Raw genomic sequence first — 24,277 nt, forward strand, 5'->3', positions numbered from 1 at the left:
ACCGAAGCCACTAATTTAAAGCATTGCAAAGAAATTAGTATGTGCAAAAAAATGTTATAGTTTCAGGAACAACTTATGATTGTTTGACAGATGTTACCATATATTTTAACTGCTACTTTCTTTCCCACTGGGGGCATCCCTTCTGCTACTCAGATCTTTACTTGTGTTACCTGCCTCTGCATGCACATGCTGTCCATACAACCACTTAACATTTCCATTTTGGGGTCGTTGCCATTGTTCTCCAGCACAAAATAGTTCTGTTTAGGTATTTACATGATAAACAAACATTACAGCATGGAGACACTACCACACAACTCCATCCTCTTGTTACTGGCACAGACACCTGGGATTGTGCGTTTCATTTGGAGACTGTGTTAGCAAAGACTTTTTATTTTTCTTTCCCCAGCACCTGTAGTCAGCACACATGGTACTATATGGTCCTAAGGTCAGGAAACTTGTCTGATGTTGGCTTCTAACAACCTGCGTTTCAGAGAGGCTGTGGCTGCCCCATCCTTGGACATGCTCTAGGCATGGCTGGATGGGGCTTCAGCAGTCTGGTCTAGTGGGAGGTGTCCTTGCCCATGGCAGGGGAGCAGGGACTGGATGATCTGTAAGGCTCCTTACAACCCAAACCATTCCATGATTCTGTGATTGCCTAGGGTAATTTTTAAAACAACCAGACAACAACAAAAATATTTATTAGATCAATTTAGCAACAGGAGAGAACTTAATTTAGCTGTAGGCGTTTGATGGGAATCCTGCAGATGAGGGGGCGATTTCTTCCCTGCTCACCTGAGCCTTTTCCTTAGAGCAGCCATCGCTGCGTCACTGCCGCCGCCTGGGAATGGGCCCATTTGCCCGGGCGGGCCCTGCACGGCCCGGCCCGCACTGCCGGCTTTGTTTGCCCGGGCGGGCTTGGCACGGCCCGGCCCGCACTGCCGGCCCTGTTTGCCCGGTCGGACCCAGCACTGCCGAGCCCGCAGCCATCCCTAGGCCGCAGTGCAGGGCCTCCGAGGACGGGGAGGTGGCCGGGGCGCAGCACCCTGCGCCTATAGCTGCCCAAGCTGGCTCCTGGGAATGGAGACTAGGAGCGAGCACGGGCCCCCTGTCGCCACGCATCCCGATAAGGCCCTCTGTCCCACGGACCTCTCTGCAATAAAACACTCTTTGCCGGACGGTGGAGAGAAAACCCGGGTGCTTTCAGAGACTTCACCGGGAGAAAACTTACGCGGCCACCACCACTAGAAGCAAAGTACCAAAGAATGGTACCACCAGAGAGCTGTCACTTCCCCAACCCCAGCCCTCTTCTGAGGATCAGCCCCCGCCACGGCCCTGCCGCTCCCAGCCCGGCCCGGCCCGGCCGAAGGAGCTGCAGGGAAACTCCCGCCCCGGCCCAGGCCCGTTCCCAGCCGGTGTCCCGGAGCCGAGGGGCGGGGCAGGCCGATCCCTCCCCCGGGCCTCCCGCCGCCCTCCCCCGGGTCGCTATAAGCCCGCGGAGTTTCCGTGTCCTGTGACTGCAGTCAGGTGGTGGCTGAGGTTCCCCGCTCCCTCCCGCCCTCTGTCCCGCTTCGTCTTCCCCCGCCCGGCGAGGGCCGGCCCAGCGGGGAGCCGGCTGGGGAAAGTTGCTGGCTGGGAAAGTTTAGAAGCGGGAGAGCCGCGGCCCCGGCAGCCCGGCCTGTCCCCGCACTCCACGGGAGGGATGGCCGGCGGGGAAGGAGCGGGCAGCGGCGTGCCGGAGTGCCGGGAGCACCTCTTCAAGGTGCTGGTGATCGGGGAGCTGGGTGTGGGCAAAACCAGCATTATCAAGCGCTACGTGCACCAGCTCTTCTCCCAGCACTACCGGGCCACCATCGGTGTGGATTTTGCGCTCAAAGTCATCAACTGGGACAGCAAGACCCTGGTGCGGCTGCAGCTCTGGGATATCGCAGGTACGGGACGGGCGGGCTGCTCCCTGCAGCGTGAGCCCCGAGGGCGCTGTGAACCCACCCGGCTGTCTGGGACCCGGCGCACGGCCGCTTTGGAGGAAAGCGTGTTTTGGCTGGGAAGTCTCTCTTCTTGATTTTCGTCTTACCCCTGTTTTAGGCAGCCTCTCGTTCTTGCCTTCGAGGTGTGAGTAACGGGAGGTCTTGATGTGGGAGTGAAGTTTTTTCACTTTTTACAGGCTTTCCCCTCTCCGTTAGCAGATTTCGTGGGCCTCTTGGCTTGGCCCAGGGTTTTGTAGCAGTCCTTGAACAGCTGCTTTACTCTTACTGCTGGATTCAGGGCTCCCGGAGTGTTCCTGCTCATACTGCTCCTCCTGACCTGCTTGTCTGAGTACTGGTGGCCTTGGTTATGGCTGCTACTGAAATTAATTCAGGGTTATGGCTTTGTAATGCATTTAATGCACCATGCTTTACAGATTAAAGTTAACTCCAACAATGAAAATTGGCCTCAAAAGAAGAATGCTTAAACTTTGCATGCCACCATGTCACTTGGCTAGTGTAAAAGTAGCTTTTATCACTGCTGCATCAAGTGAGGGAATGGAACTTCTGTAATGCTTAGTTCTATATTAAAATCACAAATTTGTGTATTAGAAACATACTTTGAGCACATGGAAGCAGAAAAGTCCTGCCCACTTTTCCAAACCATTCATTATTCCTTTCCTATATATGATTCAAACCTGTTCTTCAGCATCTCTGTTTCCAAGACTCCAACTAGATATCTAGCGCGATTAACTTTGCTTATGCTGTGATGATAAATGCCACAGAACAATCTCTGTTTTGCTGTGGTCTCATAAGAAGGCTGTCCCTCAGCTCCATAATCACCTTGGTTGGTATTGCATTTCTAGTTTTGTGTGCAACCCAGGTATTAGCTTGCAGCTCTCCTCATCCCTGTCTACCACCCTCAGAATATCTCCTTGGATATGAAAAAGCAGACTTTATTTCAAATGCTGATGCTTAAACTTGCACTACTGGAAGATACAAGGGAAAAAACACAGTAGTTACTGTTTCCATGAACTTTATGCTTATCAGTGGAAGCTGAGAAATGAGGAAGTGTGACATGTGGCTGCTGTAACCCTGTGACAGACCAGCTGTACCTCAGCTTCTGGTCTTTTTGCTCTAAAACGCTTCAACTATGACTCCTCAAACCAAAAAGCCTTCTTACTGCCATGTGCTGAAGTACACCATGGATCTTTCTGTTGCTGGCCTGCAGGGCCAATGAAAATATTTTGTAATTGCTGTTTTGAAGAGCAAGTAAAATGTTGGCAAGCTTTCGATTCTGATGTGTTCCTTTTTTGTGAATCAGCTTTAACTTTCTGTGAGTCAATTAACAGTATCAGTACAAACTGCTGCAATCATCTGGGTATATTTAGCGAGCCTGGGGTTCCAAAGATTGAAGAAGGGAGGCTGTTAGCATCCTGGGGTTTGGCAGGCTGCCATACTCGTGTTTGACTTCTCAGCCCTTCATTGCTCAGACTTGGGTAGTCTGTATGCTTTGCCAAAGCAATCTGTTTCAACAGGATAAGCAGAAACTTAGCTTTAACTTGTCACAAAGTTTGGACAGAACCTATTTACAGCTTGGGAAGTTCTGTCAATACATCCATACGTTAATGTCATGATCCAGAAGACAGTATGTTTCATTCTTGGTTATTAACCTTGGTGTATTTTTGACACTGCTAGGTGAAGACTAAGTTAAAAGCTGCTGATTAATCCCTGGAGGCTTGCGGCAAATTGGTTGAAGAATTAAATTGATTGAAGAATTTAAATTTTTCCTGTCACTGAAATATTTTTCCTATCTTATAAGATTTTTGTATGAAACTCCTGACTAGATTTTCCCTAGCAGAAATTTAAAAGGAAGAAAAAACTGTTTTTCACTCCACACTCTTAGTCTAATCTGCTAGTTTAGGGTATTCTGTTTCCAAAAGGGCTGGGGGGGATCTTGCCCAATTAAAAAACCCAAGACAAAGATGAGAATTAATCTTGATGATTTTGGGTTAGCTTAGCCAGTGTGGCAACAATAGTTTGGACTCCTATAGTACTTCACATCTGAGAGTTAATTAGTAAAATAGAGATTAATTTAGTGTCCATAAGGGTATTTGATAGTCTTAAGGTGCTGAAGTCCTCAACCTGGGAGTGTGTTCTGGAGTTGTTTATGTAAACAGGAATATTTCTAAATACCTGAGGATGTTAACAGATTTATGTTGAAGCTATTAGTTAAAGAACCAGGTTGAAGATGGCTTCTATAATCATAGACTATATTCTCTAAAGCTCTTTATTGAAGTGTAGCACGGTGTCTGAGCATGTGATAGTCATTCCTTTTTAACTCATCAGCCCAGCTGTCTTCTGGCTTTCAACAGCTCGTAGATAATTTTGCCTGCTGGTGTGTGCAGACAAACAGCTTTAGATCTCTTGATGAGATCTGAATCTTATGGTAAGTAATGTTACATGTGACTACCCTGCAAGCAATATGGTACTGGCATTCTGAATTGATTTTGATGCATTTAAAAAGGCTGTTGAATTAAAGTAACCCTTAAGCATAGAAAGGGGTGTTATTTTCACTAGATCAAAGCTTGTACGTAACTGTTCATCATAAGAAGCTTTCCTTAAAGAGCTGGGTGATGCAAGCTAAGGTTTTGTGCCTCAGTCAATGATAAGAACTGATGCTATAGTTGATGCATCTGCTAAAGTTCATAATGCAGATACTATGCTGGCTTCTGATGTGATTGTTGGAAAAGTGATGAATGTAGTGCTGTTTATTGTAATACTGCAGGTTACTGGATGATTTCAATTTCTCATGCTAGCTGAGGTTGTTTTGGTATGGGTTTGTTGCTTTTTTTTTGTGATTAGATAATTCTGTCAAATAGAGCATGACAGTGTTACACTGCTCATGCTTTTTCTTTTTTCTGCTGAAAATAGCCCTCTTGTTGTAGTACCCCTTGTTGTAAGGTACAGAGTAATGCAAATTCTTGTAACAGCATCAAAGGGGAGGTGATGTAAAATGATGGGGAGAGGAAGATTACTGTTGTCCTACATGTTTGTGTTTCAGAGATAGTCTAGTGTTTTAGTTTTTAGGCACAGATTGTAACTTTTTGAATAAAGGTGATGAAAAAGCTTGAGAATAAGACTGAGCAGATACTGTCAAATTATTTTGGTTACAGCATAAAGAAAGAAGCATTCTGAAAAGCTGAACAGATTATATGCATGTTCATGCAGGAACTTTAGCTGCCTTTAGGCATTATCGTTGGGTTTTTTGTTTGGTTGGCTTTTGTATTTTGTGGGTTTTTTTGGTTTTTTTTAAATTTTGATGCATGAAGTAATGTAAAGTATATCTTTCTGGAGAAATTCTGAAAGTGTTAAAACCTTGATCAAAGGGCATAAATGATTGACAAAATAAATAGGATGCTGGGATGAGTCATTGTGGTAAAGAGATGCAAAACAAAGAAATCTTAATGATAGGGGAGTGTTTTTAGAGTCTATTTCAAGGAAGTAGAGCTTCCTACTTGACAAGAGTGCTGTTTTAGTGAGCACTGCACTGACCACAGCATGCTCAGGAGATGTATGCAACATGTTGAGGAAGCTGTCAGGTGATATTGAAAGAATGCTTAAAGGACTTTCAATATCACAGAAACTTCGGAGCTGATCTAGTAAAAGCCAGCAACTGTGTTAGCTGCTGCTTTTGTGTTTGCATTGACTATCACTGTCACTCCCATCAGCCTGTATGAAGTGCAGTTTCCTGGAGGGCAGGAGTGGTAAAGATCATAGATGGTGGCTTCATTTTGGCGTCTCATGAAGGATGTCACTAATGGCAACTGGTTGAGAAATTTGATTTTAAAGGGTTTTTTTTTTTTTTGAGGAATTCTGAGTTAACTTTGGTGTAATATCATTCTTCCAGGATTTTGTTAGACTTTCTTTGTATAAATATCTATTAAAACTGAAGTAATGCTTTAACTGGCAGAGCATGACTATGAAGCTGGCCAAACAAAAGAGAAATCACTGTACTTTGGTATTGTAAACATGCTCTACAGGCTTTCAAGAACTGAATGATAAGCAGCATGTAGCATGTAAATTCGTTACTAAATTCTTGTGTGTCTCCTTGAGAGGAACTGAACTGTAACTTGTTACAGGCATATACGTGTCCCCAAGAGGATGGAGAAATCAGATGAAGTATTTTGGTTAAATACTAAGTTGAAGAAGAGCTGGAATAACTCATCTTTTGTATGAAGACAAATGAGTGTTAAGATACGTGAACTGATGTTAAGAGCAAGTTAACTTTTTTTATAACTCTTAGGCTTATCTATAGGAAGCCATGAGAAATGGGACAGAGTACAGGAAACCATGCATATGGTTGACTTTCAAAGGCATTCAGGCAGTTACAGTATGTGAGATGTTTATTTCCATGTGAAAACTCCAGTTTCAAGCAGCTCTGTATTCCAGTTACTTTGGAATACACTTGTGCCACTGGCATGTCATAGAGGCTGCCAAGCTGCTTTTGTACTGTGGCATTAGCTTGTTTCTTGAATTATGGACTGATTTTATTTTTTTAAAATTAGGTCTAAAGCAAGTGTTAAGTGATGTTAATGCATCCCTGAAAGTCTAAAAGGAAACCAGAAAACTTCTGCTGTTCTGTACCCATACCTGGCTCTGTGCCAGATCATGTAGGCTTCAGTTGCTTTGTGGAGAAGTGTCTCGTAAGTGTAGAGAATTTGGAGGCAGAAGGCTCGAAGAGTAGTCAAGGTATTCTTGTAACAACTTGTCCTCAGCCACAATGCACGTTAAAGGGATTAAAATGGCAACTGTTGCAAAGAAACCATGGAAAAATTGCTTGGCTGTGTGCGTTGGACAAGTGGCACAGACAAGGAGGCAAGACAATCCAGGCATAACCTGCCCTCAAATGTGGGGATTTTTTTCTCACCACTAGAAATATTTTTAATGAGTGAACGATGTGCACATAAATAACTGCATTAGAAATGGATGCAGAACTTGGATCTCAGAGCTTTTTCAGAAACTTGTACATTTTCTGAAGTTGTTTCCTAATTTATATGGTGGTGGAGGTTCCAGGGGCAGCCTTCAGGTAAAGATAAGGAGTGCTATCATTTTGTTTACAGCTGAGGCAGGTCAGGAAGCTCCCAGCTGGGTTTGGGGGATCTTCTGTGTGATTATGTCTGCAGACTCATGGAGATATCAAAGACTTAATTTCTGACTGCTTCCTGCTCACATATGTTTAAATATACATCTCATGAGAGAAAGTTTTTCTTAAGGATTGTGCTTACTGGAAGCATTCAAGACTAACAGATAAAGTAGAAGGCTTGCACACATAGATTTTGAGCACAGAGGCAAGAAACAGAATTGAAGGTGTACTTTGTTTCCTTCTAGAAACCGCCCCTCTGTGGGAAATATTGTGTAGGTGTCCTTTCTTATGACTTTTCTGGAATAGCTGGATTGGGTTATGAGCTTTCACCTCAGAATGACTTGTTGTGCTTGGAGCTCTACAGCTACATATCCAAATAAGTGCTGAATGTGTTAAGCTTGGGTTTTTGGTGTTTTTCCAATTTTCAGACATCTCTGAATACAAACAGATTCTGGATGTTTTCTTTTTTGAGAGTCCTCTTTAAATATACTTTTAATGAAATGTGATCAAGTGTGATATGATGATCTAATGAAGGAATTCTTATCAGTGGGGTACCAAACAATTAATAATGGCAAAGGTTCTTTTGCTTAATACTATGTCATGTAGCCACTCAAAGTACTGTATCTGTTATCTTGGACTAAGCTTATAACCACTGTGCTGATTGAATTCTGTAAGCAAATGAGAAATGCTACTGTCTGGATGTTGTTGGTGTAAGGTAGTCTAGTATGGTAACTTTGACTAAGCAGGGCAGGACTGTTCAGTTAAATGGGAGAATTGAAACAGATGTTCTTTGAATGTTTTGGAAATAAGCTTAGAATTTCCTCCTTTCAAGGCATTTCAAGGTGAGATGAAAAATGGGGTTAAAAAATGTGATGCTAAATGACCATTGGATCTAGTACAGGGTTAAAATAAAGTTCAGTGTATTTATTTTACAGGTACTTTCAATTTCTGTCAGCAATGGAAATGCGCTTAATGCTTGAGCTTCTATGCACTATGGAATAGATGGTGTTTCAGCCTTATTTTCAATAAGATGTCACATTGTAATTGTTCAGAAGTTTTGTGCTTCCTACAAGATCACAATGAAAACTTTTTCCTAGTACTCTGATACAGAGAGTAAGGGATGGCTGGATGGGTATACATCAAATAGACAGGGGAAATCTACCTTAAATGTAAACAGTACCTAAATTCTTACATTCAGTATAGTAGACAGGAGGAAAATAATGTATAGAGCTCAACATAACTAATTTTTGGATTAGTTTATGAAACAAACTAGAATACTTTGCAAAAATAATAAACTTACATTGATCACCCACTTTTCTGAAGGCAAGTATTAAATTCTTGCCCTTCATGTAATACTGACTCAAGTAGTCAGATATTAAGCTGGTTTGACAAGTCAAGCACATTGCCCTTCAGAGGCAAGCTGGCACAGACAATATTGAATATACACTTTTCTCCTAATGTATGGCATTCACATGAATGTAAATTAAGCTTTATCAACTCTCCTTGTATCTTCAGAAGCTGCAGCTTCAGAGTCTTGGTGATTAACCTTACTTACATCTCCACTTTGCCTCTTACCAGTTTGGTTTTCTTTAGGTGCACATTAGGACAGGGTGTTACCAAAGTGCATATCCACAAGTGCAATTTGAGTGGGCAAGTGCTAAAAAGGGGTAATTCTCTACTTGTGACATAAAGCAAAGAAAATAATCTTAGTTGATTGGTTCCAGAAAAGGTATTAGCATGCTGTAAGAAAAAGGATTCTTCCCCTTAGTAGTGAGTCCACTGGACTCAGTCTCACAGCTGTCAGAGATACTCTCCATGAATTCCAGTGGTAACCATTGCTTTGCTTTAGTAGTCTTCTGTAAATGGTTCCCTCCAAATACTTGCTTCAGAGGTTCAGAAGTGTGATTTGCCATATTAGAAAGAAGTGATTTGCAGAAAGGGAATGTCTGTTTATATTTTTGCATGAAAATATAGGAATACCTCTTGTGAAATTCCTGCAGATGTTAAAGCTGGCGGTAAGCAGTGACTACAAAGCACAGCGTGCTTCTCAAGCTACTGTGGTACAATGTTCAATATTCAAAGAATTCTTCTGGCTATGGAGACACAAGAAGAAGATAAACAGAGTGAGTTTATGCTTTGAGAAATGGTGGGATTTCAGGGCTTTCTAGATCTTGCTTAGAAATAAGTATCTTAACTGTCTAGAGAAGGCTGGCAAACTCTCAGTAGCAGTGGCTTCTACATTAGCCAGTAATGAAAATATTCCTTATTGTATGGATTTTAGCAGCTTTTCAAATAATAGGTTGAGGAGAGCTTCTGAATGTCACTGCAAACAGCTCACGGGAACTTGTTCTTTAAATGCTCCCAGGCTAAGAGTGCTGGGTAGGGCAAAGTGGCAGCAATTTGATACAAAATTCCAATCACACACAATGTGCCATGACACATTGACCATTTTAGAGATTAACATTTTTTCAGTCTCATGATAAAGTTGTTCTGGAGACAAACTGACTTTAGAATTTTTCTCCTGTGTGTTGTGAAATGCTGTAGTGACATGTAGCATCACTGTGGAGTACAGAGTGCATCTCTGGCTGCAGGGCAGCACACCAAAGGATATGGATCAGAGGGAGTCAGGCATGAAATAGCTTAACTCTGGCAGATTCCTTGTTTGGGTCCGTCTTGTTAAAGCAGGGTAGGAAGTACCAATTCATGCTGTTGCTGGCACTAATTAGACTATGTCAACTCTTTTGAATATTAATGCAGAGGAATTGTTCCATACATGCTGCATGTGACAGCTAGTTAGAAATTGTTTAGCTTGGTTACACTCTGATTTTCTTGGATTTGAAATCTAGTGCTTAAACAGGGAATTTCTCTCACTTGCTGTTTAGCAAAGATGCAAAAAAAAATAGGTGTATTCTTATACAAACATGACTGTCATACTGCTGCATAAATACATGTGAGGTTGGACAAAGCCCATTGAACTCTAAGTGCAGGGTGTTGCCTCTCAGCTTCTTAACGACAGAACAGTAAGCTGTTGAAGTCAGTTTGGACAATTAAAGCATCTGATTAGCCCGACTATGGCAGCAATGAAAAGTTTCAGTCTTGCTGTAAAATACCCAGTGTGGGCTGTGCAATTTTTTGAGGGAAAATTTTCTGTCTTTGTGGGAGAGCATGGCATGCCTTTTCTATTAGGTTGATAAACGTAATCATAGCTCCTGGTGGAAGTCTGGTGTCTAGCTTCCAGCACTTGCCATCTCTGTGCTCTTGCTGTTTCGTGGGTAGTGAGCAGGACTTTCCTGTGTTAAAGTATAGCGATAGCAAACAGTGAATAGAAGGACTAGCTGATTTTGAAGTTTCATGTAGTTAACAAGTTGTTAGGTTAGAAACCAGCTGTGTTGGGAAATGGAACTTTGAAGCAAACTGCTTCCTAACATTTCAGAATGAAATAGTGACTTCTGTGAACATGTAATTATTTGATCAAAATAATCAAAGTAATATCACTGCATTTAAACTCATATTTGTCAGTCATATCTAAACCACTACAGTCAGTAACTTTCAATTTCTAGAGTCCCTCATACATACAGTGCCTATATGGTATATTGTCAGTGTCATGCCTCTGACACTGCATTGTTCAGCAGAATTGCTTCAACAAGCTGCACCCCACAGCTTTCTAATGTAGACATAACCAGAGGATCAAAGGTTGTCACTTAACATGAAGTGCGAGTCAGTTGAACAGGGATTAACTGGCTTTTACCCTGAAGACTGTTCTGAAGCATTTGGGAAAGGCTTAGTGATAGGACAAGGTCCATCCAGTGGTCAGTAACTTACCCATTCCACCCTTAGTAAGAAAGGATAGTAGCGGCTGTAATTGTCTGTTAGAAACTAAGTACTGCAGCCAGTGAAGCTATTTCTAGTCTCATACAGGAAAACATAATATTCTAGTAATTCTCACTTTTTAGCCTCTGTGTTTGTCACCAGAACCACAAATACCACTTTATCACAGTGGTAGAAAGTAGAAGTCAAGCTACTTCTTGGATGTTCCTTAACACAGGTTTCTAACATCTGCTAGAGCTGCTAATGTCATAGAGGCACAGAATGGCTTGGGCTACAAGGAACCTTAAAGATCATCTAGTTCCAGCTCTGCTGCCATGGGACTAGACCATAGGTTGCTCAGAGCCCCATCCAACCTGGCTTTCAAACATTTCCAGGAATGGGGCATCCACAGCTTCTCTGGGCAACCTGCTCTGGTGCCTCACCACCATCACAGTGAAACTTACTCTCAGTTTAAAACCATTTCCCCTTGTCCTGTCAGTGCATGTTCTTGTAAAGAGCTCTTCTCTGTCTTTCTTGTAGGGTTCCCTTTAGGTACTGGAAGGCCTCAGGTCTCCCTGAAGCCTTTTCTTCTTCAGGCTGAACAATCCCAGCTCTCTCAGCCTGCCTTCACAGGGGAGGTGCTCCAGCCTGCTGATAATCTTCATGGCCTGCTTCTGGACTCACTCCAACAGTTCCATGTTCTTCTTATGCTGGGGATCCCAGAGTTGGGTACCACACTTCAGCTGGGGTCTCACAAAGGCAGAGCAGAGGGGCAGAATCAACCTCCCTTGCCTTGCTGGCCACGCTTTGGATGTTGCCCAGGATACAAGTGATTTTTCTGGACTGCAAGTGCACATTGCTGGGTCATGTCCAGCCTCTCATCCAGCAGCACCCATAAGTCCTTCTTGGCCCAGCTGCTCTCAATCTGTTCATTCCCCAGCCTGTGTTGGGACCCCAGCCCAGTTGCAGCACCTTGTACTTGGTCTTGTTAAACCGCATGAGATTCCCATGGGCCCACTTCCCAAGTTTGTCCAGGTCCCTCTGGATGGCATCCCATGCCATACCTTGGCAGATATGTCAGCTGCACTACTCGACTTGGTGTCATCTGCAGATTTGTCATTAAATAAATGCATAGTTCAGCACCTCCATGGTTTTAACATGTACCAACTTTACACTTACCACTTAAATGGATAAGACTGAGGAGGGGGGAGCCAACTGGTGTTAACAATCTTGGTGTCTGTCTACTCTTAATCTATGTCTGCTACCTGGGGGAAAAAGTAGGTAGGCACACTTGAACGTGAGCTGTAATATTGATAGTAGTTTGGTTAACCTACTTTTTGCAGAATAACAGATCCAAGCTAATCAGGTAGGACAGTTCTGAGACAAGATGTGCTGGTTTGGGGAGATGGGGGATAGCTGTCAGCAGTGGTAACTTGGCAGTAACATGTTTATATACCTCTCTAAAAAAAGAACTTAAATCGACTCACACCTGACCCTGGTAATGCTAAAATGTACATTAGATGTCTGGAGAACTGGGAGATTCATCCTCAGGGCAATTCTGGATATTTGCTGTATAGTGCCAAACATCCAGATGGCATCCAAAATGTGGTCTTTTCCTGCCTGAGGCTCTTGAAAAGCCTAGGTGAGTTTTTAAAGTGACAGTAGTTCTAACCCAATCAGAGGATTGAACTATGTTCCCAGCCATTCTGGATAGTGATTTAGCTTAAATCTATCACACTGAAGGACAGTAACTTTACTGAGAGATGGAATTGTCACTCTGGTGTTCCTGGGGAAAGAAAAAAATCTTTCCCTTACTGTTCAATTGGTCCTTTTTGCCATCTACGTTAAATAAAAGCACAAATGTCTCATGGTCCTGGGAATGGATTGAATCAATTTGGTTGTGGAGTTTGGCACTGAAGTTGAAATGCTGGAACTGTGCCTGCACATTGGTCAATAAAGTCAGAGTAGTTGATAGCAAGAACCTAAGAGCCAGAGTGTTGGCAGTCAATCTTCCTGTCCTTGAATTTTGGTATGAGTGACTATTAGTGGTCTTGGTAAATAGTTGATCTGAGAATGCTTCTCACAATGCGCGGAGACTTTTAAAGTATTTCCAGACTAAAAAATGGTTTGTTACAATCAGTCACTATAGCTTACTAAGCATTCCATGATGCCTGTGATCACTGCAGTATATAGATAGAAAAGCAGAATGAATGAAATGCACTAGTAGGAAGCTACTTCTATGCATTTTGAGCTAACTAAATTTGCTTCAATAGGTCTGTTGGTCATTTTGTTTACTACTGCAGTTATTGCTGGATAGTTTTTTGCATTGGTTTTATAGGTTAAATGTTTCCTGTGTGGCTTATTCCTTCTTTCTGTTGAGTTCTAACTGTCTTTTCAACTATTCTCATCTTCAGTGTTTTGAAGGACAAAACTGATGAGAGATCCTTAACTCTATTCATAAACTGGGCTTTTTGATATTTTTCAGACTTTTGGCAACTCTATTGTTTGGTCCAGGAAAAAATTTGCCTAGTTTCATTGCCGTGGTCTTCTTGTTAATAGTAAACAGCTCAGGAGTAAAACTCTTCACCTAGTTGTACACTGACTTTTGGGTGACTGCAGTCTAGACTATATAGTTTAAGGTTTTTGATGTAGAACTGCCAAACTTGTTAAAATCATATTTTGAGTTCTGGCTACCCATTAAGCTGATTATCCCGTTAAAGATGGCTTGAGCTAACATTGCTTTAATGAAAGAAACTACTTGTTCATCTTTGCAATTGTCAGACAAGTATTATAACCCTTGGTCATCTATCTCTTCCTCATTAATGACACAGCTTCTGGAGGATTCCAGAACTGTTAATCTCATATGAAAGAGAAAAACTTGGAAGAACTTTGTTCAGATGTCTATCAGTGTTCCAGATGAGATATTAAGGTTTTAAATGCAACCGACACAATTCTCTCTTGAGTTATGTGGCTTCAGATGATGTAAAGTTTGGATTTTAGCAAGATAGGGGAACTTTTGCTATACTGTTGGTATTGATGGGGTAACCTTGATTGCAAAAAAGAATAGCTGGGGAAATACCTTCTAGATGGGCCCTTTTACTCTCTGAGGTTTTTTTAGTGGTTATAAACTGCCTACTAACTTATGAATATAATAAGTAGTCTGGGGGAAGGAAGCCTCCCGCACTCATTGTGCATATCCAGCAGTCATTTGTACATTTAAATTTCTTTTTCTAGCCCCAATTCCTAATGTAGGAGGAGTTACAAGTTGAAATAATGAGTGTAGGGTATCTTTTGCTAAATATATGCAAGAACTGCTACAATGATAAGTAATAAACACTGCTGTAATAAACAGAACACTAGTGTTTCTCCCTTACACTGGGAAAGACTGCTCCAGAAACTCTTTAAAATGTACTTCAAGGCAAGGTTACAACAATAACTTACCTTTTGCAGTAAAGGATAAATGTTAGGCCTCTAATGTCAAACCTGGCTATAATTTTTTTCATGTAGTTTTTAACTTATAGCTCACCCACATTACAATATAAACTGGGAAGTGAGAATAGCTCCCAAGTTCTAACGCAGTTTTAAACTCAACTTTATTCCTGTGGTGCTGCTGCAGAGAACTGTATTATTTCCTGATGCATGTCATTGTGCAAATATTTCACTTAAGGTTGTTGCAATTACTGGAAAATATAGTGACAATGTGTGCTGAGTCATTTCAGTATGAAAACTGTGGTTAGAGAATGCAGAACTTTGCATCACATGAAGTCACTTCCAAACCCCCAAATTAAGCTTCTGATCCCTGTGACTGTCCTGTATCTTGTCTCCTCATTTACACCTGAACTACTACATAAACAAACTACTACACTACTAAACACAAACTATACTTTAGTGGTACTGTCAGATTTATGCCTAGTCACTGGAGCTACCAGAATGGTTAATCTTGTGATGTCCTTTGTATACCGCTGTACTAAGCAATTAGTTATCTTCCTGCTCTCTTTTTTCCTAAGATTATACACACTGGAGGTTTTAAGTCTAGTTTAATCTGATCACTTTTAGCCTTTTTCTCCTCTGGGGGTATGATCCACTTTCTGTACTGCTCAACACTATTCTCACATATGGAGAAATGACTGCAGCAAATATCTTGCTGAACAGAAGGGGCATGACAAATGTCTGAAGTGTGCATTTTGTTTTAAGAATAAAGAGAATGATGTTCTGCCTTGAGAATTTGAAGGATTAATGTTTTCTAGTTTGATTTTTCTGTATGAGAGTTTGTTTTATGGTTTTTATGCAAGCTGAAAAGTGCTTGCAAAAGCTCTGCCTGAAAGTGCTGTTAAATTTTCAGAAGGTTGTCTAGAATGCTCTGCATCCTATACAAGAAGGTCAGCATGTGCTTTGTCAGTAATGTCAGGATTGTAACGAAAGTCCATTCAGTTTAAACTGAATTCTTTTCCTGCTTAATGCCATATACCTTTTGCCCTCCTGGGCAGGCTATGTTTTATTGCTTCTGTCTTTGTATGAAATACAGTATATCCATCTTCATTAGGCCTCCAGACAGGATGAAAGAGCAGTTGTAAAGTAGTATTCGGGTCAGGTTTATTGTTAGTGGATGTGAATTCTAGAGGTGAAAACAGCTCTGTAAACCAAACCCTGGTTTGGGTTACTCTAGAAAAGGAGGCATTCATATTGGGCTGTATTTGACCTATTAAAAGGTCTTAATCTCTAAGAATACAATGCTGTTGAGCTTGAGTGTATTTAAGGGTAAGAGATAGCAAATCTTCCCAATATAAAGCTTAAATCTAGTAAGTAAAGATAGAAGCTTTCATGCTGATAGGCACATCAGTTTTCTGCTTTCACCCAAATTAAAACTAGAAGAATATATGTTGATGTTTTTCTAAATCTAAAACTCATACTGCAAGAAAGACAAGGGTTGCTGGAAATAAGTGTTAAATGACTGTTGGAGACAGCCAAACCTCATGGTTTATACTGTGGCTGCTATAGAGTACCAAGCAACATACAGTTCCATGCTGACTTCCATTCCTAGCAGAACTGCTGTCCTCTTACACTGTGAGAAGTCACTGTACAAGTATAACCTTGGCTGTGTCCTCAGGTTTGGTTCTGAGCTGTTTGTAACTTTCTTTGGAAGTTATATGTAACACTTCACTAATTTCACCTTTGTGTACATCTTAAATGTGCTCTTGTGTGTGTTTCAGCAATGGTTATTGCTATAGGAGACTAGTATGCCTACCTTGCCAACTGTTTTTGTCTTTAAAGTTTTTTTTGGATGGGAAAGCAATAGGCAGGAAGGGATTCAGTCAATGGTAATGGCCTTCACTGTGCTCAGTGACTGCAGCCTTGTTAATGTACAGCATGCACAGCTATCTGAGAAATGGTAATGACTGATAACCTTTTTTGCAATTCCTAAATAACTTCATTTTCATAGGTAATGATCATGTTCTGTCTACTCCTTCTGGAAACAATCTAGCAACCCTTCCTTCAACTAATCAATACAGCTTAATTTTCTTATGTAAATGTTCACCAAATGTTTGGAAAAAAGGCCTTAAGTAAAGCCTGGAAGCCTCCCAGCTTTCCTGCAACTGAATAGGGAGGACTAATGGGACCATTTCCTTTGCTGCTTCATATTCAGTCTCATGTAAATAACAGCAAGTGGTGTTCAATTCTGGACAATTTCAGGGCTCAATTTAAGGTCTCTTTCTGTAGAAGACTGAGCTTGGTACAGGGAATTGTAGACCTTGAGATTATGTTGTTTGTTTTGTGGGGCTGTTTTTATGGTGTGAAGGGCTATCTCCCTGCACTGGATACTAGAGTTGGTGCTTTAGTGTAGTCCAAGGTGTTCCCATGCAGTGGGAATTGGTGGTGAAACTGACAGCTAAACAAATGGGGAAGCTGAGAAGGAGCTCCTCAAAATTTGTGTGGTGCCCTGTGCAGTGACTGGCTTAATGTAGCTCAATTTGACTATGTGGAACTCCATTTAAAAAAGCCAACCAGAACTCCCCAAACCAAAATCCATACATTCTAAGAGTAAAGCCTCTTCAAATGTGACATCATTGACATGCAGAAGTAGTTAAAGCCTTCCTATCTAACTCTTTCCTAATGGTACTTGATTAGTGGAAACAGTGGTCAGTATCATGGTCCGTAGTAAGGCTGTTCTAAAAAGCTCTTTTAGGCATAAGAGTCCAGCCTAGGGAGACAATGTGAATTACTTGTGTACTCTGTTTAAGAGAATTGTATTAGCAGTGTGGCTTTTCTAGAGGCATAGCCACAAAGATGCAGGCTTGGTGCTTGACTTGTTGCATGGCCCTAAAGTATATGGCATAAATGCTTCAAAACTTGAGTTTTGAGAATGGACATAAGAGCTTTCTTCTTGGATCCTGCTTGTTCTTATACAAGATAATGAGCCAGTTACGAAAAAGGTTGCATAATCTCCATTCTAAAGAATATGCTGGGTAGTGATGCTGTTTTCTGCAGCATCATAGTTGGGAGTGAACAGACAGAAATAAAGTCAGCTTCTTTATAGTTCTCTGGAACTTTACTGTGGCTGCTGCTTCAGGCCATTCTAATAGGCAACCTTTTCTGAAAATGTCTGTGGAGAATGAACTAATCATACTGTGAAGTACTGGCATTAAAATTAAGCAAGTGAGCTGGAAAAGCAGACTGCTGAACAGGATTGCTTGTCAACTTCCTTCGTCTATTGAATTTCTGTCTCTTTATGAGGAGGTGATAATACAGCCAATTCTCCTTGTATCTGTTTGTCCTTGCTGATCAAAGGTGGACTTCAATGTTTATAAACAGAGGACAACTATGTTTTCAAATACAGCTCTTCTTTTATGTGTTCTTAAATCTCAAATGCACAAAATGATAAAAGCTCAAGTGATGATACACTGGAAAACTAAAACATAGAGCTCAGGGACTGCTTTTCCCAGTGAAGACTTCCAAACAAAGCAGGAAGCTATTTCAGTAGCCCAGAGTTCCCAAACAATGTTCTAGGACTTGATACTGCTAGACAGACTCAAATGTGAACACATTCTGATAGTCTGACCTTTCAAATAGAAGAATAAGTGAGCTGCCATGCTCTAGTCCTACATTTCAGGTATTCTGGCTAAAGTAGTTGTACTTAATAAGAAAAGGGGTTTTTTTAGTTTTCTCTGCTTATGGGCAATTATTTTTTTTCTGGATTTTTATTGTGAATAATTGTACTTTAACTGTTCTTGTTTTAAATCCTGGGATTGCTGTAGAAATTCTATAGTTGACAATTAATCCAGAGTAAATCTTAGACTTGAAAAAATGAACTCAAATTTAACAGGTTTAGCCAGAACTGTTAAGCTAGCAGCTCCATTTGAACTTGTCTCTAAGGAAAAATCTATAATACACTTCTTCAGAAGTATTATTCAGAAGAGACTTCTTCAGAAGATGCTTTGAAGGCTGTTAGGCTTGAAGCTTGCAAAACCCCTTGTTGGTCACCATTCAGCAAAAGGCTGACTTTTCTTAAGACTTTAGCTGAAGCAACTAGATTTAGGTATAAGCCTTAATATTCTTTGATGAAGTAATGATCTGTGTATAGCTGTGCTGGTACTTTTTAGGCATTACTTCTCAAAGAACTCTACTCAACAAATAAGTTTAAGAAAAATTCCAAGTGGTAGTTAGGACTGCAAACTACTTTAAGCATGTGACTTGTCATGTATAGTATATATAATAGCTGTTAAAATGAACTTACATGAGATAAAGGAGGCAATGTTTTATGCTCTAGGTGACTAGACCCAAATGCCAAACTTCTATGATTTAAGCTGCTACAGTAGTCCATTTAAACTGAATTCAGTTCATGCTGCAATATAAATATTCTGTGACTATCCTCTCTTTCAGGCCAGGAGCGCTTTGGAAATATGACCAGAGTATACTACAAAGAGGCAGTTGGTGCTTTTGTGGTCTTTGATGTCACAAGAGGCTCCACTTTCGAGGCTGTTTCAAAATGGAAGCATGATTTGGACAGTAAAGTACTACTTCCCAATGGCAGCCCCATCCCTGCTGTTCTCCTTGCAAACAAGTGTGACCAGAAGAAAGATGGCAGCCAGAATCCCTCTCAAATGGACCAGTTCTGCAGAGAAGGTGGCTTTGTTGGATGGTTTGAAACATCTGCCAAGGTGAGCTTAATAGAAAAATAATTTTAATCCCTTTAATATTGGCATTAGAAGGATGAATATAATAATATAGGAAATAAAGTTATCAAGTATAGGAAATGGCAGTCAAATTCAGCAAAATTTGAAGTGATGTGCAGGCTAGCTTTATTCCTGAAGAAGATGAGGAATATTTGGTTTAGATTAAAAGTTATCATAAATTTGGAGCACCTTGAAGCTATCTGAAAACCTTGATTATCTGAGTTTGAGTTTTTTTATCTTGCATGAATGAGGATCACTCATTCTTTAGATGTTAATACTACTAAATGCTGGTCAAGCTCCCCAGAGGATACCCTTAGAAGATTACCCTAAAAGGTAATCTTTAGGTGCAGGTTTCTAAATTGCATTTTCTGTTGTAACTGTTTTATGTAGGAAACAGCAAGATTTGAAGTGAACAAGCTATTTGCTTACTCATTACTACCTACCCACAGTGTTGCTAAAGCACTTTTCCATTTTATCAGGCAATGTCAAGACTGAACTGGAGAAAAACAAATTGTTCTGTATAGTAATTTAAGTTAAGAAAGACAGCTGCTTTATTCCGTTAACTTTGAGTAATTTTATGTACTGTACAGTTTTAGTCTGCAGACTATTTGTCAGTGCACAGATTAAACTGGCAGCAGCTTAGCTAGGAGTGAAACCCAGTATTTCCTTGAAGCTCAACTGATTCTTAAAATGAAGGACTCTTTTAGATGAGGACAGTGTACTCTAGGCTGACAGACTAGATTAGTGGTCTGGCTGATAAATCCTTCGTAAAGTAAGATAAGCCTCAAGGTTCCACTTTTCCCTTGGCGTGCCTACTTCCTTTAACTACTGCTGCTGCTGAAGTGTCACACAATGTTTAGACAACTCTTAAAAAGCTAAGGGTCTCCAAGAAGAGTATAAGAAACAAGTTCCCCTTTGGTTACTTTAAGAGAAGGATACACAGTTAAAAGAATTAGTTAAATTAGCTAGCAATTTGTTTGTATTTGAAAAGATATTTCCAAACTCACCCATCTGTTACTAAGAACTCTATTTTTTTTAAGGCTCTTTATAGTCAAAAAGAACACCAAGATTCTGCTTTGGTGAAAGTCTTCCGTGAAGCTTTGCCTGCTGTAATACTGCTATGTATAAACTGTATTATGGCTTAAATGCAAGTAACACTGGGAAAAAATCTAATGTGATATTCTAGTAACAACTTGCATTTTAGGTGGCATTTAAGACAGGAAAATGTAAAACAAGGTTCTTGGTGCTGTGAAAAATCCAGACAATAAGTTCTAGCTTGGGTATTAATTGACTTGTTTAGAACTCTGAAGAGCTGTAGTTGAAATAGCAAAAATTTAGGATGACTGTCTTGTTTTCTAAGCATACCAAAACAGTTTATGGTTTTAAGTCCTGCCCACTTGAATATCCTAATAATTTGCTTTTGTCTTTCTGTTGGAACTGATAATTGGATCTTAAGTCCTGTCATCAATAGTATACTGGGCTGGTATTTCCTTCAGAACCAAAGATGAACAATTCCAAACATAGCAGCCCTGTGCTACCAGATGGCCCAGCCAGGTCAAAACTGTGGCCAGAGACTCCTTGGCACTAAGCCAGCTTGGGCCCTCAGAAACTTGGATGTTCTGGCAAGGTACATCTCTAAGTATCCTGCACACATACATTCTCTAGGGTGTATGGGGAGCAGGGCTTTTCAAAGTATGCACAGGAATATGCAGAGTGGCTAGATGAGGCGCTTGGAAATAGTTGCAATTTTGAGGCTCATGGAAAAGATCCTCTTACATAAATAAGTGCATCCAAATTCCAGGAAAAACAGAGGAAGTCTGCAAAAGATAGGATGATACTAAGATGATGCAGTTGCCTAGGATATTTCCTGATGCAGAAATGCACTTTGCCATTTGGGAGTCTTCCAAATGCAGGTGATGCTCATTCCCCTGACCGCCTACTAGATTAGAATCAGGATTCAACTTGTAATATGGATGAAAAATTTTATATCTGCCATTTCTGCTAACTTTTTCAGGAAAAAAGTGTTAGCAATGACTTCTTGCATTTAAACAGTTTGTGTTCTGCTGCTGAGACTGAAGAATTATTTTCTTTTTGGATAGCTTTTTAATAGGAAAGTGTGAATGTTAATAGGAATGTGTGACTGTTTCAAAAAGATCACTGACTTCCTTGCTTTCAACATTTTTAGGACAACATCAACATAGACGAAGCTGCTCGATTCTTGGTGGAAAACATCCTTGCCAATTACAAAACCTTTCCTAATGAAGAAAATGATGTGGGGAAACCAAAACTGGACCTAGACCCATTGAAAGCAGAGAGTAAATCACAGTGCTGCTGATGCTACCACTGTTCAGTAAACGTGATGGGATGAGCAGCAGGACTTTGCCTCAAGTCAAAATGCTGCTATGGTGCTGCGGTGTGACAATCCATATGGGGTGTCTGGTACTATCTGAATTGGTGACTCATTTGGGTGTTTACATATTCTTGTTTAGCATGAAACTGAGTATCTTGTGAGTTATCATTCCACTTGCTTGAGTGTCTGCATCTAAGTCTGATTAGTGTCTTCTTACTTGAGAACATAAGGTAGTGTTTACACTCCTGAAAGGAACAAAGACAACTTTCAGTGTCTAGTTTTTTTCTAGGACATATGCTACATTCCAAATAGGACTCACTTTTAGCTGAATAGACTCTTGCACCTTTAAAGTAAACTTTTCCTTTGTCACCATTTATGTCCCACTTGAGCCTTCTCACCAGCACAATTGTCCCTATTTATTATCCCCACCATGAGGATCTGTCTCATTGCTGGTTCTCCTGGATCGAGACATCCCAGAAATCTTGATGTGTGGTCACTAAGAATTCCTAGTGTGGTCACTAAGAATGAGTGGAGTAGATGGTTTTTACAACTCAGTAAAAACAAGATGGTCAAATTCTTGTGTTTAACAAGGGAAAGACATGATTATAGAGATACTAATAAAAATGCATCTCCAGCAATTTAAGGCTGAATATTTTCAGCTAATACTTGACATATAAAACACATTAATGAATACATTTGTACTGCTGGCACGTAGTTATGGTAACCTCACCCCTATGCACATTCAGAAATAAACATCCAGTAACTTTTTCATGCACTAACACTGAAAACTTTACCAAGAATATAAAAAGTAAATACCTTACTGTCCTGTGATGATGAGCTTGCTTCTTTTTTCTTCTGTCTAGAGATGGTTCTGAATACCATGAGCAAGGAGAGAGGTCTTGAGGGAAATAGCTTAATCGGTTCATGCTAGTCTGTCAACCTTTCTGCCCCAAGCTCTGTCATTGTCAGTTTTAGAACTCTTTTGACTGCTTTGAACTAATCAACTGGCTTACCAGTTTGTAACTGTATACTGAGATGCTTATGTTTCTTTATTATAACACTCGTGTATTTTTGGCAGCAAATGAAGTTCAGAAGAACTAGAGGTATTTCATGGTTCTTGAATGCATTCTGGAATTCCGACTCTGCTTGGCTCAAAGGCTTTGAAGCTCTTCCTTATTTTAAGGGTTTCTTCTGTCCTGGTACCTCATTGCTACTGACTTCAGAAGTCTTACCTTGCTGGGTTTGATGGTGCTGATGTTTAGGTAAACATCAGAATTTAGGTATATGCAGGATTTGATATACTTTAATCTGTATTGAGATTTCTTAGGCTGTCTTTTTTTCTGAAGAGTAACATACTTTTTAAGAATTAAATAAATATATTTGGGCATCTTTTATGTGTTGGTGTATGCTTTTGAGAACATGAATCCTCACATATGTTCCACCCTATATGCAAATGCTTTCACTGACACTTGAAAACAACTTTATCATCTAGTATGTGCTAGTTAAAAATTATTTAAAATTACTACAGTAAGGCTTGGCATAAAGTAAAGATGGGTTTAATAAGCTTAGGATCTTAGGGTAATTCAGATGAAAGAGATATTAGGATGTCTTCTAAGCCAATGTCTTTCTCCAAGCAAGGTCATAACATAGTGCTTAGGTGTTCATGTGGTCTGGTCTTAACCTCAAACAGTGGAGACTGTATGGCCCTGGGAAAGTTGTTTCAGTGCCTGACTTTCCTTGAGACTTGAAACTCTATCACTACCTTCCTATTCAATCACTTGAACAACTCCATTTAGACTGTAAACTCATTTTTTTGTTTAATCTTTCCTGTACTGTCTTTTTTTCAACTTTAATTAATGCTGCACAAATGTAAATACCTACTTTACCTCCACAGGCAGTTTCCCCAGCTGTGGACTGTGATTTTTTTTTTTTTTTTTGCTTTAGTGTTTAGATTTGACAGCAAAATGGAGACCAAACTCAAGCTTTGTTGCTCTGCCTAAATGCATGAATCTCATCTGGATCCTGTCACTGATAATATAATCCTATGCAGGTTATTTTCAAGAACATCTGAATTTTTGCTTGAAGAGTTACTGCTGCTATATTTAAGAACTTTCCTTGTTTTGTACATAGCTTCTTCTACACTTCTGCATGAATGTAGAAAGGACGTGTCTCTAAAACTGATGGAATGTCCTGGTTTTGATACAGGTTGTCATTACTGAGGCCAGTAGTATAAAACTACCTGCAGAATGGAGCCTTTCTCTCTCTCTTTTTTTTTTTTTTTTTTCAAATTTTCTCACTTGTCTGAAGAAAAGGATTTAAGCTTTAATAGAAGGCTATTCTTGCTTTGTGCTACAAAGTGCATTTTCACTACCCCTCTGTGGAGAGGAAGCATTTTGATATTTGAGACTGAGCAGGTGGATCAGGAAAGCTGCTCCAGTCAGAACAAGAAAACTGTAAGAAGAGATTGGCCTGAGGAAAGTAAATGGTAGCATTTCCCTAGTAGAGGGAAATGGGACTGCAGTTCATAGAGAAGTGTGTGGATTAGTTAAGCTAGTCATGAAGCCCTGTCCTAATGAACCCAAAAACTTTGATTTGGAAAAATATTTGGAAGACAGACACAAACAGTGATTTTTCAGTTTAGCATTTTCTGATGTATCTTAACTGCAGTGCTAGAAAAATATGAACTATTCCAAGTTCCAGAGTTTTGTTTAAACTGTGTCAGGACTGGTGAGTTGTATCAGCTCCTTAGATTGAACAAATCTTTGTTCCTCTATAATAATTAATCTGTGGGGAATAGTTTAAGTCATTCCTAAAGACCCAGTACTTGATGTCACCACAGAAC

At 40.4% G+C, this 24,277-nt stretch overlaps 1 protein-coding gene across 1 annotated transcript; it reads left to right on the forward strand.

The window, feature by feature from the left end:
• Nucleotides 1-650: 650 nt before the first annotated feature.
• RAB32 (RAB32, member RAS oncogene family) lies at nt 651-22,829 on the forward strand. Its single transcript, XM_023923844.2, has 3 exons — nt 651-1,928; nt 18,793-19,070; nt 21,271-22,829. The coding sequence occupies exons 1-3, from the start codon at nt 1,700-1,702 to the stop codon at nt 21,418-21,420; spliced, it is 657 nt and encodes a 218-aa protein (XP_023779612.2). The 5' UTR covers nt 651-1,699; the 3' UTR covers nt 21,421-22,829.
• The last annotated feature ends 1,448 nt before the right edge of the window (nt 22,830-24,277 follow it).

This window comes from Cyanistes caeruleus, chromosome 2 (assembly GCF_971803275.1).
Source record: "Cyanistes caeruleus chromosome 2, bCyaCae1.hap1.1, whole genome shotgun sequence".
In the NCBI taxonomy this organism is placed as follows: Eukaryota; Metazoa; Chordata; class Aves; order Passeriformes; family Paridae; genus Cyanistes; species Cyanistes caeruleus.